This window comes from Anoplopoma fimbria, chromosome 9, assembly GCF_027596085.1.
Source record: "Anoplopoma fimbria isolate UVic2021 breed Golden Eagle Sablefish chromosome 9, Afim_UVic_2022, whole genome shotgun sequence".
NCBI lineage: Eukaryota > Metazoa > Chordata > Actinopteri > Perciformes > Anoplopomatidae > Anoplopoma > Anoplopoma fimbria.
This window is the reverse complement of record NC_072457.1, coordinates 4,535,967-4,552,737: the sequence shown is the minus strand read 5'-3', so window position 1 is coordinate 4,552,737 and position 16,771 is coordinate 4,535,967. Positions and strand designations below refer to the sequence as shown.

The following is a 16,771-nucleotide window of genomic DNA, read 5'->3' as shown; positions in this document are numbered from 1 at the left end:
AGTCGCCAAGTCGGCAACACTGACAGTCCCTCTTAAGCCCCTCCCCCAAAATAATCATTACATTACAGTCATTTAGCAGACGCTTTTATCCAAAGCGACTTACAGTCAGTAGTATATTACATATCATTCACCCATTCACACACTGATGACAGGCTACCATGCAAGGTGCCACCATCAGACTCTAACTAACATTCATCATCCAGTCCACACCGATGGCAAGCCTTCAGGAGCAACTTGGGGTTAAGTGTCTTGCCCAAGGACACATCGATAAGCCGGGTATCGAACCACCGATCCTCTGATTGGAGAACTACCTTGCTCTCCACTACGCCACAGCCGCCCCCGAGAAAGATTACCAACCCTAGCTTTAAGTTCATGTGGTTAAATCCCCAACAGAGTAACTTGCTGACGTTTTCCAGTTCTGTTTCCGTAAACAGAACACACCAGGAAAACCTCCTACAGGTCTCTACCTCCATCCTCCGAGCTCCAATTAACTCTCCAATTAACAAACTCCTCCCCTCTGTAACTGTAATTGGGGGATATTTGGAGAAGAGGCAACCCCACAGGAATGAATACACATCATTAGGTTTCCTCTTTGGTGGTGTTGGTGGTGGTGGGGGATGCAAACACACAACAAGAGTGTCACATCGTTAACGTCGCCGACTCACCAGTTGTTGACCTGCAGGTTGGTGAGGCCGGTGTCCAGAGCCAGCTGCTTCTTCTGCTCCTCCGACGGGTACGGGTGCTGCAGAGGGACAAGGAACACGGGGGGGGGGGGGGTGTCAACACAAACTGTAAAAACATCATGCGGTTGTTTCTTCTTCTTCAGCCTCAGAGCTGCTAATAAGCGTTAAAGGAGGGAGGCGGGGCTAGACTCATTAAGGGGATATGAAATGGAGCATAATTAATGGGAAGAAATGGTGAGCCAATTAGAGAGGGAAGCCAAGTGGAGAGGGCGCCCTGTTAATTAGTGTGTGTGTGTGTGTGTGTGTGTGTGTGTGTGTGTGTGTGTGTGTGTGTGTGTGTGTGTGTGTGTGTGTGTGTGTGTGTGTCTGTGTGTGTGTGTTGGGGGTTCGTTCAGGCTTGTTTCTCTAACATTAGCGGATCAGAACAGGCCTGAGGCTGCATAGCTCTATCCCCGGAGTGAGTGTGTGTGTGTGTGTGTGTGTGTGTGTGTGTGTGTGTGTGTGTGTGTGTGTGTGTGTGTCTGTTTATGATGCTTTCAAATGTTATGCTGTAGGTTGTATTTATTAAATGTATTGACTCAATGTATCCACATTCATGGGTTCATGTGATCTTACAGTTATTTTGTTAGTTTTCGTGCGTTTTCCTACAAGTGCACAGAAAAAATTTGCAATAAGAGTGGCTGCACAAGTCAAGCCCTCAGGAAGAGCCCCGGGCTTTGTAGCTAATAACATAGTGGCCAAATGGTGGAATTACAACTACTAGGTCGTCACGTAACCCCATGGGGCCAAAAATAACTTTTCCTAATAGACTTACATTGGTACAGTGACGTCTGTGAATCAGCAGATAATTACATGACGAAAAACAACGTCTCAGTAGTTTTGTTGCATAAACCTAAACAAGTTATTTCGATCTATTTTAAAAGCGGCATAAACCTAAAGTTTATTTTGAAATGACTAAAGCGGAAGTTTATTTTGAAATGACTGTATGTATGTGACAAGCGGTACTTTAAACGTGTTGCTGGCTTTTGTAGGAAAACGAACAAAAAATGAGGAGTAGCTTTTCGATGTATTAGGATACATTGCACCACCAGATGCAACTAAATCCAATTTTTCGATATTTTCTGACATTGTATGAACGTAATCAAGAATTCGTCACTGAATGAAATCATCCCTGGCTTTAACGTTTTTTTGCCCCGTATTGTGGCTTCACTCAGAGAAATAGAGGACAAAATCCAGCGTCCTCATCGATATAACGCTTCAGCAGTCTGAGCTTTAGTTAAATCCAGTCGTCCTGGCAGCCATATGTTGGCTTGTTGTTGATGTTTTTCCCAAGAAACAGAACTACTTGTGGCTGTCAGGACGTGACTCTTCGCCATGGATCAGCAGGGATACAAAAAGAGGGAACTTTTATTCTATGAAAGGATTTAATTTGTGAAAAAAACCACCAGAGTTGTCTAACTCAAAGAAGAGTCATGTTGAATCAACTCATTTCACAATAACAAATGTATTCTGGCCATGAGAGTGACGTATTTAGACAGACGGAAGAATAAAAAGTACATTTGATGTGACCATGGCGGTTTATTAACAACTTAAAAACAACGTATCTGCGTGCATTCGATCCACCTCTTGTTACTGGTATCAGACTGGAGAGAAAAGTTCATGTAAAGCTGAGAACAATAAATAACGTTTTACTGCAGCCAGCTGACAGCGAGTGAGAGTTTCTTCATCTGCTGACTGAAACCAGCTGCTGCAGATCCTCCGCGGCACGTCGCTGCCCGTCCCTGACCCAGATAGCAGTGCTTTTAGGGGCCGTTTCTTTTCACACTGATGTAACAAGCAGCGCTGCAGAGAGTTCAGACTCGTTCAACTTCGCAGAAAACAGAACGGGGCATCCGAAAAACTAAACCGGCCACACGGTGGAGATACGAGTTTGTTGCGACCAAATCTTTAAAAAAAAAGATAACGTAAGAACAACCCCAAGATGTGTTTTGTTTTTTTTTCATTTTGGGAGACTTTGTACATTTCAAATGGAAATATTTGGCATCATTCTAACAAGTTATTTAAGACACATTAAATGTCCTCTTAGGTTTGAACCATAGACTGTATATAAGAAGTGTAGTTATGGTGACAACACCCACTGGTTTGTGGGCAGATGTTTTGAAGCCTCGAGTTCAGCAATTTCGCCGTCGCCCTCTTGGATTAAGGCAGCCAATGAATTTAAGTAACCAAATTTGGAATGCATACCCTGCTTCATGGTCTATTTGACTCTAAATGGACCATAATTCACTAAATGAACATCATGCTGTGTTGAAGAAGACTTGAAACTAGAGACTGAGACCATAAACTCATGTTTACAATGTTTACTGAGGGAATAAATCAAGAGAGAAGTAGAGTCATTTTCTCATAGACTTCTATACAACCAGAGGAGTCGCCCCCTGATGGACAGTAGAGAGAATGCAGCTTTAAGACACTGTGCTGTGACGTTTTCTTTGTCTGGTACGATATATTAGTTTTGCGTTGTCGATTGCACAAATTATCAAATATTACAAAAAAAGGCACCTCCTCGCAAAAAGCCAGCATTCAAGTTAAAACAAGTGATTTACGACAACTTTGTGCAGTAAACAGAGTTTGGTGTATCTGACTCAAAACACGAAATGTTTTTGGATAAAAATATGAAAATATATTTTAACCCCAATATATTTTTTATTTGATAGCCGGGATGACTGTAAAAAAGTTCAGAAACGACCATAAAATACAAATTAAAAAATCCTTAAAACTGCTATATTTCAGCTCAACACAATCACTATTAGACATAACCTTAAACTTAATCCAACAGGAGACATTTTACTGCTAAATCTTGGTTATAACACTGGACAGAACTTTTACTTGTGAGTATTTTCATTTAAGTGCTTTTTATCTCAGTAAAAGGCTTATAATACCTCATCCTTCACAGTTCTGACGTAATAATGATTCAGTTGACAAAAACTGGAAGCACAGTTTATAAATGTGTGAAGAAAAATAATCCAAGTGTTTTCACTGCATCCTAGCCGACGTGTGAAAGACAGAAAGGAAGCAGATATTAGCAGCATATAAAAGCAGGAAGCTTCCTCCGCCGTCCATCACTTCCTGGTTTCACTACAAACTCTTTTTAATCGCCAGCCAATCAAACAGCCTCGGGCCGACACCAGAAGACTCACCACATGTCTCTCTGTGGTGAGGAGGGAAAGTCTTTGATGACTTCTTTCCTCCGCCCGGACCATCCCTCCGCCACAACTGCAGTGTTTTCCCTGTGATCTGATAGCAGGTAATTGGCCTAAACTGCATGTAATTTGCCACAAAGAGCGATAATCATAAGGTCGTTTCATCAACTCTTCAGCCACAGAGTCACTGCTCCCTCTGGGGAGGAGCAATTTCAAAATAAGACAAGACAAAGTAAGTGAAGGACCTTCAGAGTGTCACATGAACCAAAGATTGTTTAAACCTGGGCAACACACACACACTGCTGGGTCAGAACCATCCTGCTCTTATTTCTTATTGCTCATTACACCCGTCACATGCAGAACGAAAAAAAAACAAAAAACTTCAATGTTCAAAACCGCAGGATCTTGGAGGCGAGAGTAGAAACACATGGTGCTCGGTTCAGGGATCGGTCCACCTCCCAAAGTCTAATTTCAGAGTTCCCACTCAGGGTTTTTAAATCTGAAGCCACCTGCTCGTTATGAAATTATAATCCTGTTAGCAGGGAGCAGAGCGGACGAGCACAGTCGGGGCTCAGCGGCTGGTCTGGAATCAGTTTTACTATAGCAGCCTCACTGTGAATGCAGAGCTTATCTTAATAATGTGCATGAATTTAGCATTGTGAGGCTAATCATTTACATTTAAGAAAGTACAGATTACTAATTTGAGCAGAACTAATGACACTTAAAGTTACTGTGAGGAACTTTTAACTGGTTTGAAATAGTCTTAATTTAACCACAATGCCTCCATATGACTCTATACAGTTATTCTTAATGCTAGTGTTTTTAATCTGCTTTTAAACTGACCTTGTAAATTGATGGCCCTTTTATAGCCACCTTGTGTTAATGATGTTTTCTTGTTTTCTGAATTTCCGTTCCTGTAAAGCACTTTGTGACCTATTTCTGTGAAAAGTGCTATATGAATAAATTTGACTTACTTACCCTGCCGCAGTCAATTGAGATGTTTTCTAAAGGGACTCTGTTTTTTGGAAACACTACGGCTTTTGTCCACAGGGACCGCCAAAATCAAGACAAAATCAAGACAAAATCTAAAAGTTCCAGCAGCAGCTTTAAAACCTTTCAATTTGCCTGTAACCACAATTTATTTGCCAAAACCACAATCTTGTTTTGCGCAGACCTCTAGCGTGTTAAACGTCTTATCTTGCTGTAATGATGTACAGGTGTACTCCAGGACACTGTGACATCACTTATGGTTGTGGTTACAGGGGCAACAAAGCAGACTTTCATTGAACATAACCCAGGGTTTTTGCATAATCGCCCAGAAGTCTTTATCACTGTTTTATAATAAAGTCTGCAGCTTTCCTTTCATCTGCACATTTTTAGTAACATTGAGGCTAACTGGCAGACCTGAACACACACACACACACACACACACACACAATGCAAGACTCTATATACATTTTAAAGGCACTACTTTGGCCGTGATGTGGGGAAGGTGTTGTTGTTTAGTGTCCAAGTAAACCTGTTAAAGAGGCTGTGATTACAACTAATGTGTGTGTGAGTTAGAGTTCAACAAACACGTCAGCACTGGTCCACCTCTGATATGTTACAAATAAAAGGTTAAAAAGTAAAGAAATTATCAGAAAGCATTTATTTACGGAAATAAAGGAGGAAACATTTGTTTTATTGAGCCTTTGATTTATTTGTGTGACTTTAAACTGCGTCTTCTTTCCTAATCAGTCTTTTCAGACAGCTCTAAATCTCTCCCTCCATCTGTCCTCTGATTGGCCTCGCCTCCCCGCTTCATTATCTGACGGACGCTCATTTACGCTGTCAGGGAAGAAAGGCCGCTCCATGATGTATGTGACCACATGCTGGACATTTTTTGTGTATGTGTGAGTGTGTTGGGGGGGTGAGAGGTCAATAAAGGCGACCCCCACGGAGAGCCGAGGCCCTGGGGTCCCCGGGGGGCCTGTCACAGAGGTAATGGATGATGTTTTCACTGCAGGGTGAGGGAGCCACAGAACAGCCCTCCTCACTCTGCAGGGAAATGAACGTCTGTTCACAGTGGCCTTTATTTTTAACCAAATCCAGAGAGTTTCAGAGCGACTACAGCCATGATGGTTGGGCGCTTTGTTCTCGACTAAGAAACTTGGAGATTAGATCCACGGAAAACTTTACAGTTTTGTCGAAACAACCTGCGACCTTGTTAGACTGAATCTTTGACCTTTGTTCCTAAATCTGTGGGTATGTTTCTACTCTCTGAGATCGTAAATTCCAGGAACAATTGGAAATGTAATTCCACTTTAACAGGAAAAAGAAGGGCCCATTGCATTTAATAGTTCATTAGTATTTTTTGTACTGAAAGTGGTAAAAATAAAAACTAAACAAGAATAGATTAGAATATGGGTTACAGGAAACTGAACGCTAAAAATCTGTATTGATATCAGATTTAGAAACCATTTAGTCACACAAACTTTGCTTTTGCCGCCTAAAGAGGAACTAAATCAGGAACTTCACATTCCCTGAAGACTTATTAGGGCCGGGACTAAATATAGTACTACACTAACACAAACACTAGATCCAACTCTAGAACTAAATTTAGTACTAAATCTAGAACTTATCTAGAGTTATATCAGTCACAGGAACTAAATCAGGAACAACACATTCCTTGAAGACTTTTTAGGGGCCGGGACTAAAACTAGAACTAACTTTAGTACTAAATTTAGAACCAACCCTTGAACAGATAAAGAATTAACTCATAAACCAACTGTAAAACTAAATCCAGAACTAACTGCTCTACCAACTTTAGAAGTAAATCTTAAACTAAATCAATCACCAACTCTAGATTAAACTCTAGAACTAAATCCAGAACATAATCTGAACCAACTCTAAAACTAACTCTCTAACTAGCCTTGTGTGGGTGAAATGCAGGCGAAGATTTTGAGTTTTAAACATTTGTGATATATTTTCTTTTTACAAATACAAATGCATAAACAAGCGGCTGCAGCATGAGCAGCATTTCATCACATACTTTAATGTTATCTTTCAGATGTCTTGCATTCATTCGCAATCAAGACGTGCAAAGAACATGACCTGAAGTAACAATGATACATGGGGAAACCAGCTCTGAAAACATTCAGATTTTTTAATTCTTGTTATTTTTGCTGATTCAATCATTACTTCCAAATTTGTTGAGTAATAAAAAGAAACTAAAACGGAGATGAAGCTGCAGTAGATTTGAAGAAATCACATTTTAATTATTTAGGTCTTTAAGTTTGGAGGTGGAGTTCGTAAACACAATCACCACCAGATTTAATGATCTCCTTTTGTTAAATCTGAGGAGCATAGGATGGAGAACAGCACGGCCGACAAAAGAATATGATGACGGACAGAGACTGTGATGGTGGATTAGAGGGAGATTCCTGTACGGTCATGACTCTGGTGAGGTGGTGTTGGTGCAAAAGAGTGGGGACGGTTCATATCGCTGGGTGGCGGCAGGCGTCTGAACACGTGGTGCCTGCGGGTCGCCGTGGCCTCGCCATCACCCACATCTGCAGCTATGTGGCTGTAAACAGCTGCTGACGGATGGATGGATGGATGGATGGATGGATGGAGGTGCCCTCTGACCTCTGATGGATGGAGGGGCAGCGGGTCCGCGAGGTCACCGCCGTGGGCTTCCTGCTAACTCATCTGTCCCGCTCGGCTCAGGAGGCCCATTCCTCAGCCGGCCGACAGGCGAGCGGACCGAAAGTCTTTTCTCTGTAATTGTGGCGCTCGCTTTGATGTCGTTTTCTCTCGTCTTTTTCAAACCGACGCTACAGTTTTTTTTTCAAATTCTGCTGCTCTGTCGTCGTCGTGCTGGGAAGCACTTGGACGTGCAAAGTCTTTCCAGCTGTTTTGATGGAGTCGCACGTGTAATGTGTAAGGCAAAGCAGCTTTTTAATGAGTTGGGCGACTGTAAACAAATGGCAGCGTACACAAAGCGTCCACCACCTGTTTGTGCTGTGGGTCTGTAAAGAAGTCATTTAAAGAGGCAAACAACATCTGTGAGCGAGAGGGAGGTAAATTACAAACTAATTAGGTTAACAGGGAGGACGCTTTACAGTTGGTTTTTTTTGCACTTTTACGTGAAACGAAAATGTGGAAAAAGCAGGGGTGTGTGTGTGTGTGTGGGGGGTGTAAACAGCACGTTGGCTTGTGGCTCGGCTTTTATGAGCTGTGTGGCTCAGAGAAGGCTGCTGGAGGTTGTGTACGAAAGTCAGAACACACACACACACACACACACACACACACACACACACACACACACACACACACACACACACACACACACACACACACACACACACACACACACACACACACACACACACACACACACACACACCAGCAGTGTTGCTATTGCGAGTCCTGAGACACAAAGATTTAAAAAAACTCAGCAGGATCAGAAAAAAATACTTTTTTTCAAACTGATCTCTCCTGAATCAAACATTTTCCACATGTTGCTTGGACAACTTTTCCATTACCACCCTGCGTAACCACGGCAACCAGGTCCATCAGGATTATAAGCGGGCCAATAATAAAGAGTCCGACTGCAGAAGTTAACAAAAACAAGCTGTCAGTTCAAAAGAGTTATAATGCTCTACTAGAAGTGTTCGCACACAGTAGTGAAACAAGTATTACTGCATTTCTACACTGTAAAAAAAACTAGAAAAAGTCTGACTTTCCTAATTTCACTCAACTACAGATGTAATAGCATCAAAATGTACTTAAAGTTATTGTGAGGAACTTTTAACTGGTTATGAAACCGCTTCAATTCAATACATGATGATTGATATGACCTTCATGAGTAAATGAGAGCATCAGAGAAAAGATTGGCTATTTCTATATTATTCTTCCGGTGCCACCGGGTCGGATTCTTGTGAAATCAGACGAAATTATGCAGGTTCACCAGAAACTCTTTAAGCTCAGACTACAGAGGGGCCCCTAGCAGCAGCTAGTCCACTGCAAAACACACCCAGATCAGGCTTCTCTGCAGTGGAAAGCTCCGGCGTGAGGAGGAGAGCTCTGCTCCCGGCAGAAGCATCTCCGTTTTCTAAAGGAACGCTGATGCTCGGAAACAGTACCGCTTTTGTCCACAGGGGCCACCAAAATTAACAAAAACTTTAAGTTCCTTCTGGAAAGTCTAAAGTTTCTTTATGGTTGTTGTTGAAGTGCTTTTTAATTGATGATTCAAAATCATTGCGATATTATTTACTTTTGCTCCTTTTCTAACGTTTCGACAGTTAAAAGTTTTATAGATTTTTTAAAGAAGAAATTTCTACTTTTCCTGGACGAAAATGACATATTGACCTGTTGCTGTCCTCAGAATGGATAACTTACCCAGCATCTAACATCTTTGTATATACAAGTAATGTTAATGAGCAAATGATGAAATATTAATTCTATTGATCATAAAATTTGACATAAATAAATGTACCAGCAGTGAGCGGAAAGTCACCTTTATTAAGATTGAACTCTCCTCCGACGTCTTATGTAAATGCAGAAATAGTTTCTCAGTCATGTAAAATTAAAAATTAAAAAATATAAATAAAAACAGCTGCAGATTTTCCAGTTTTTGTCTTTGAGGAGTTAAGTTTGTCTCTTTAATATCTGTCATTTCAAACCTGCCTCCATGTTGTGTCATTATTTTCTCAGCTTTTGTGTTTTGGTTCCTGAATTGCCCTTCATTCAACCTTAACCTCCAACAGCTAGGGCCTTTTCTCCCTTCCTCCCTCCCTCCCTCCCTCTCAGGTACCAGTGTTCCCTCCACCTCCCATCTGCTGCCGGACTCGCTGTCCTCCAGGTTCAGCTCGGAGTCCTGGCGGCGGCCCCGACCCCCATCGAGAAGGAACCGATTTAGCCTCTCCATGTTTGGAGGCGGGACGGGGGAGATGGGAGGAGGAGGTGGGGGGAGAGTTCGGTTGTTTTGCCGGCCTCAGCCAAAACTATGAGTCAGTCACCGAATTGGATATTTCAGCACTAATCCGGTCCCCCCCACTTTCACGATTCATTCCAGTTTCACGCTCGTAAAAAGTAATATTTCCCTTCAGAGGTTCTTGTGTTCTCGCTATTAGAGTGATTGGAAGTTGATTTATGTTTTATGCTGATAAACACAGAGATATTAATATAAAACTTTGTGGGAGGAACTCTTGTTCTAATCCTTTGGACCCACCCCGTCTAAACCCGAGTGGACAAACCTGAGCTTTCACCGTTACATAATAATCCAAATTAGCTTAATGAGCTTGTTTGCCTTATTAATGGGCTGTAAAGAGTTAACACAACAGCTGCTGATGTGTTTAGTTGGTAATGATGATAAAGTATTTTTTGACCTTGACAGTTATAATATTAGTTGTTGCACTTTATAATTTATTATTTATAGGTAATGAGACTGTTGGACTTGGTGTCAGTTGAGCCAAAAAAGTCACAGATTTCACTCATTAGTTGGATTAATGTTATGTAATGAGTATCTTTTCATTATTCTAATAAAATGCATTTCATTTTGTCAAACTGCAAAATCATAAATCTTGAGTGCAGTTGATCACATCAAATATGTATTGATTTACAAATAACTCTGGTTATACTGGAAAGGAAAATGTTCAGTTTATATTCTTCCTTTTGACACTGAAACCAGGTTATTCCTGATTCGTTAGGCCGGAACTTTGAACGGCAGTTTGCGGCTATTATTGTGTGTGTCCTGATGAATGATGGGTAAACTGTAAAGTGCTTTAGATAGAAATGTAAATGCAACTAAAAAGAGATTAAAAGTAACAACAAAAAGGCACAAAACGACCACAAAGAGAAACAAAATGACTATGAAAAGAAAAAATTATTACAGAGAACCGTAAAACAACTGCAGAAAGACAAAGAAACTCGCAACAACAATGAAAAAACAACCACAAAGAGACACAACATGACTCCAAAGAGAAACAAATGACCACAAATAGACCAAATGACTAAAGAGACACAAAACATCCACAAAGACACAAAAAAGAGACAACAAAGAGAGAAAAGCAACTACAAAAAGAATAAATATGACTACCAAGAGACACAAAATGACCACAAAGAGATAGAAAATTACTACAGATGGGTACAAAATGACTACAAAGATATGCAAAACAGCTGCAAAGAGACACAGACACTATGAAAATGGGAAAAACAACCACAAAACGACACTAAACTACCACAAAAGGACATATAATGAATATAAAAATGGGCAAAACAACCAAAAACAACAAAAGTACTATAAAAATACAAGACTACAAAGACACAAAGGCCTTTTGCACATCTGTGCCCAGGAGCCATTTGTCTCATAATCAGCTCATGGTTAGTACGCATCATTTCAAACACTGTATGTGTTAAAGCATCCGTAACCGCTGATGTAGACTGAAATGCTAGAAGGTCACCTTCAGGATTCAAAACAGAGAATGGAAAATGTAAAGTATTTAAATATTAGGAACAAGCTGTAATTCTAAACTGGTTCTCGTACGAGGTCACATATCTGCTTTTCTTCCTGTCAGGACGCTTCTGAAGAGCCCACAAGTAAAATACCTGGACCAAAGCAAAGGTCAAAGGTCATCAACCCCGGCACTGAGAACGTCCCCGGGTTGTGAGCAGGTGGGAGGGTGAGAAGTTCAGCACAACTTCAAATGGACAGAAATGTCAGCGCAGAAGTGGAAGGTCACGGGTTCACTGCTCTGAAAAACAGCCACAAGTGCTGATTAAGTGTTTATAGCGAGACTGTAGAGCCAGACGCACTCTACACCTGGGAACTTTTAAACCAGTCAACTGTTGGGATCTATACGCAATAAAGTACATGTCACAAGTTCATCATGTCTTGAGCGCAATCACTTTTCATACGAATCCAGCACAAATGCACTTAACCGTAATTATATGAAAAACACAAACATTTTACATGCAATTTGGCTTTTTGTAAGAACTCGACGTGCTTTAATGAAATATTCAGTTATTTGTGGAGATTAACCCCATTGCCGATTTGTTAGAATACACTGTGTTAGTAACTATTGTCAATCTAAACAATGTATTTATATGGTTATCAAAGCTTAATTAAGTGTTGCAATATATTTTGATAGCATGAAAGCCTATTGTCATTCAACACATTGCTTCATCCTCAGCATGCTCAAGTCTTTTCAAAATAAAGCTGTGAGGTTGCATTTTCGACATGGCAGGTGTTTAGGTGAGTATTTGATGGCGATATAAGTTGTGAGAAAACAACAAAGTGGACGTCGTCTTGCTCTCATTACAAAAAAAAAATGGTAGATGACAAAGATTTTATAAGTAACTTCCATGAACTCCAACAGCCTTCCTACAACTCTGAACGAGGAGAGAGTTGTTTCTACTGGACAACACGTGGAAGTGCCATATGACCCAGCGTTGCATGGCAAAAAGCCCCACCTTCTGATAATCCAAACCACATTTTGAGTGGCTAAAAGAACACTTACCGTCAGGTGTTGAAAAAGCCAGGCTCTCAGGATGTTGGTGGCCACTTTGGGGAAGATGCCTCTCTTTTTGTTGTGCATCTTCTCTCTGTCGGGGTCGTCGTCGTCCCCGGTGCTGGGAGAGGCCACGCCGTTATCCATGCAGTCACCTGATCGACACATGGAGAATAAGACACACAACGTGATTATACAGGCACGACAAGAAAACAGCGTTTCCAAACACACCCAACATGTCGGGGCTGGTTGGTACACATCTGATTAACGTCGACAACTTCATCCCGACCTCATTCTCATGTTATAAACTAGCCTTTAAAAAGCTTCAACACCCAATTTTTTGTTTGAACACACCTCCATCACATGCAATATAAAATGATGTGCAATCCTCTATATAATAACATTATTCTGTGTTTATATAATATTTTTGTTGAGTATTGTGGATTTTTAAAGTTTTTTTACTTATGTATTATTCTTTACTGTGTGATTACTTATTTAAAATACTTGTTTTGATGTTTTTTTTACTATGTCTCTTGTTTGCACTATCCTCTCTGCTGCTGTAATCCTGCAAATGTCCCCGCTGTGGGACTAATAAAGGATTATCTTATATTACAGACCAAAAAAAACACAATCGCTTGATTTGCTCTGGACAAAGGCAAAGAAAAATAAACTCTAATATACGCTTAAAATGCACAAAAACTTTTTTTAGACTCGGGTTTTACAACAATGAGCGCATTGGCCCTGCACTGAATATTCCTGGGAGGCTTAAGTTCATATATATTTACCATATTTCCCTGTGGTTGCAAAGTGCTGCTACACAGCCAGATAGCTAACATTAGCACATTTCACCCAGTGCACACGAGGCCTCTCAGCACTTTTCTGCCCATTAAAAGGCGCCTTGCAAACACATGCCTTCACTCATGTACTTTCCCTGCACAGATTTTTTTCCCCAGTTGATGAGCGGATTCAAACTGGTGACCCTGCAGTAACGTCGGCCTGCCCTGCTCCGTAACCCCCCCCCCAATTTGGTTTTGGATGGTGGCAAATAATACCACATTTCAACTTTTTTTAGAAACCCACTAAAAGCAACCGGTCCCGGTGTTTTTACTGCACTTTCTCTGCCTGTTTTAATGAGGCTCATTTTCTCCTCAGTGTTTTTAACAGCGCCGGGCCAAGGTTAGGGCGACAGTCGCCGGCAGCCTGCAGCAGGAGGAGCTCCGGGCCCTGCTGCCTTGCTCAGAGTCGGCAGCTAAACCTGGGCCTCCGATCCGCCCCGAAAACAGAGGCGGGATTCTGCAGCGCAGCAGAGCCCGAAAAGGTGGAAATAATCATAAAAATGATGCGTAACTCCATAAACAAGCTCTCGGCCTCATTAGGGTGAACCACAAAGCTCCCCGAGGCTGATTTACACTCCAACCCTCCTCCTCCTCCCCCTCTCGCTCTCCTTAGAGAGCCAACGACAGAGAGGTCCAACCCAAACCTGCTAATGGTTTGTGACAACTCGGCTTCACAACAACCTGTGGACCGAAAGGAGAGGAGAAGGAAGTTTGTGGGGGATGAAAATAAAGGAAGAAAATGATGGAGGAAGATTCAGTCAAAGCTTCATTTTGTGACTATAGCTGGAAATATTATAAAGTTGCTGCACTGTCGGCCATGAGAGGAAAGAAGACGGGCAGAGACACAAAGAAGTGATGAGAAGGAGTCAGATGGACAAAACTTATGTGACGGTGTGAGAATATCTGAGATCATTGATCGCTGCCTACTTTTAAGCAAATTGATGAATTTCCTGCATAATGAAATGTGAATAAGTCTGCCTTTCCATCTATTTTAAGGTGAAAATATCCAAGAAAACATGACATTATGCATTCAATGGAGCACTAGTAACTTCACACATGGGAGCTTGAAACTCATAGCAGCATCCGGACACAAACACGTCAACCTGCTATCAGTGTTTGTTGCATCTTCTGCTTTAAAACATTTCCAACTCAGCCAAGATTAATAAAAATATTGTATTTTTTTTTTTTTTTTCTTTATGTCTGGTGTTTCTGCTCAGATTATTTGATGCAAAATTGGGAAAATGTGCTGAAAAACACAGGGAGATGGAATAACATAACTATAATGTCTATGGAGACAAAGGCACTAATTAAAACCATGGAGAAGTATTCTAGAAGCATTATAATCAGTAAAAATGTCCTCCCAAATTCTAGAGAAGTCTGTCCTCTGTATCTCCGCCAACAGTTGCTGATTGGATGTGTGACGGCAACGGCCAAAAGGATGCAAAACATCTGACTCATAACGACTTCATGAAGAGACAATGTAGCTGTAGCTTCATGTGCGAGTGTCTTCTTAGGAATTAAAGCAACAAATATTTCACCACAAGATTATGTTTCATCCCACCAAAACTTTAGATGAATTCAGTTAAGACATGTCAAAAGAAGAAGAGTTTGCCAAAGACGCATTTAAGTGTTCTTCAAACAGTTGTTGCTGTTCGCCTGATGAACATGATGAATCATTTTCTGCTCTGCACATGTGAGATGAAGAGAAACAAACAAACACATGAAGCGGTCCGGGTTGAGCCGACCTGCCTCCTCTCCATCGCTGCGCTCTCTAAGAACTGTTTGTGCAAAATTGTATTATCTGCGGTCTGTTGGACGAAACGCTCACTGGAGAGTTAGAGAGTCTTTATTTTCCACCACGGACCATTTCTCTTCTGCTGGCGATGGTGGGAGGAGTTAGATGACTACGGGCTAATCCAACGCTCTAACGAAGGTGACCTCACTGCTGAGGTCAGACCTGGATTAAAAGCGCTGAGACGGACTGAGATGAATCTGAACGTATCCTGGTTGTGAGAATTTAAAGACGTTTAGGAGGTTGGACTAACGTTAACTACACAACATGGCCAAAAGTATGCGGACTCTGGAACAAGGCAGCCATGTATTACAGCCTGCACTCGTCTGGTTCCAGCTGTTCCACCAGATGTTTAAGTGAGTGATCGGGTCTGGCTAACAGTCGATGTTCCAGTTCATCCTGAAGGCGTTGGGTGGGGTTGAGTTCAAGTTCTTCCACATCAAACTTGGAAATAAAATCTATGGAGCTGGCTCTGTGCATTATTGTTTAAAATACCATAGTATGTAACAAAAATAATTCCCTTTGTTTGAACGAGGAGCTCAAACCAGGAAAAGCCGAACCAAACCAAAAGTGCACTTAAGTTAGTGGCCAACCGTCTCCTTTATATCATATACTGCACTATAACACCCATCCAGAAACCTATGCGGCTGCAGAAGTAATCATTATATACAATAAATTATATATACCGTTACGAAAAACACTTTATCATTGTATGACCAAAACACCAGTTGTTTAGTTTGTCTAAAATCAAAAAATGCTGAATTTATCAACCTGCCATTAACTGCACGGCAACAGAATTAAGGGATGTCACGTTACCAGAAATGTAGTAGTTGAATCAATACAAGTGAAATTACATGATTGTCAATGCTTAATTCAATACCACGTTAAATTGTTTTAAATAATGATAATTAACCTAAGGCACTTCAACGTACATTTTATATAAATTAGCATTCTTTCATTTGCAAATTTAATATTAATCCCTAAAGAAGTTTGCCAAAAAATATTACGTTACAAGATTACACTTGAACACATCATGAAAACGTTATAATTTACCCTCACCCAATACAATTTTTTACTGAATAGAGCCTAAATGCATCCTAATGTAACTGAATGCAACCTCCGTTAACGTTAGCTGTTAGCTCCGTTATTGAGCCAAGCAGGCCAGTGCTGACCATCGACTGCTAACTGCTAACGTTAGATAGGGAAAGTTTATTTTCTTTACGAAAGTGGTACAGTTATAACAATATCAGTGTCGTGTATTTGCATAACACTAAGCATCGGGCTGGAAGCCAAAAGGTGATTAGCATGGCTTAGCATAAAAAGCTAGCTTGGCTCAGTCCAAAGTACAAAAACATGCTTTAGAGGTGCATCTTTGAATGTTGGTCTGGTTAACGGTTTACTCCCTGCTTTTATGCTAAGCTAAGCTAACCACTTCCTAACTCCTTAACACACAGACATGCGATTGAAATCCTCTCATCTTATGTATGGAAAGCAACCAAGTGCATTTCTCTCTCTCTCTTCAACGACAGAGAACGCCGACTCACAGTGACAGTATTATGGCCCTAAATGCTGAGGACATGGGTCTCTGTTTATGTTCTCCAGGATGGCAAATTAACACCGCGCAGTGGCCAAATATGCTGGAGAGTTTGGCCGGGGCTTCTGAGTTAGCCTACAGTTAGCAGATGTCATTTGAAGTCCTGCCGAACTGAGGTTTTTGCAGCAACGTCAAAGAAATCTCTTATTAACCACATTTGGCTCCATCGCGGAG

At 41.2% G+C, this 16,771-nt stretch overlaps 1 protein-coding gene across 1 annotated transcript in view; it reads right to left on the bottom strand.

Annotated features, from left to right (window-relative positions):
* The window catches only part of meis1a (Meis homeobox 1 a), a 47,142-nt gene that overhangs the window by 13,259 nt on the left and 17,112 nt on the right, over positions 1–16,771 (bottom strand). The window contains exons 8-9 of the mRNA XM_054605035.1: positions 12,385–12,530; positions 666–742 (exon numbers count right to left, since the gene is read on the bottom strand). Of these exons, the coding sequence (XP_054461010.1) occupies positions 666–742; positions 12,385–12,530 (223 nt within the window). The remainder of the gene's footprint in view (positions 1–665; positions 743–12,384; positions 12,531–16,771) is intronic.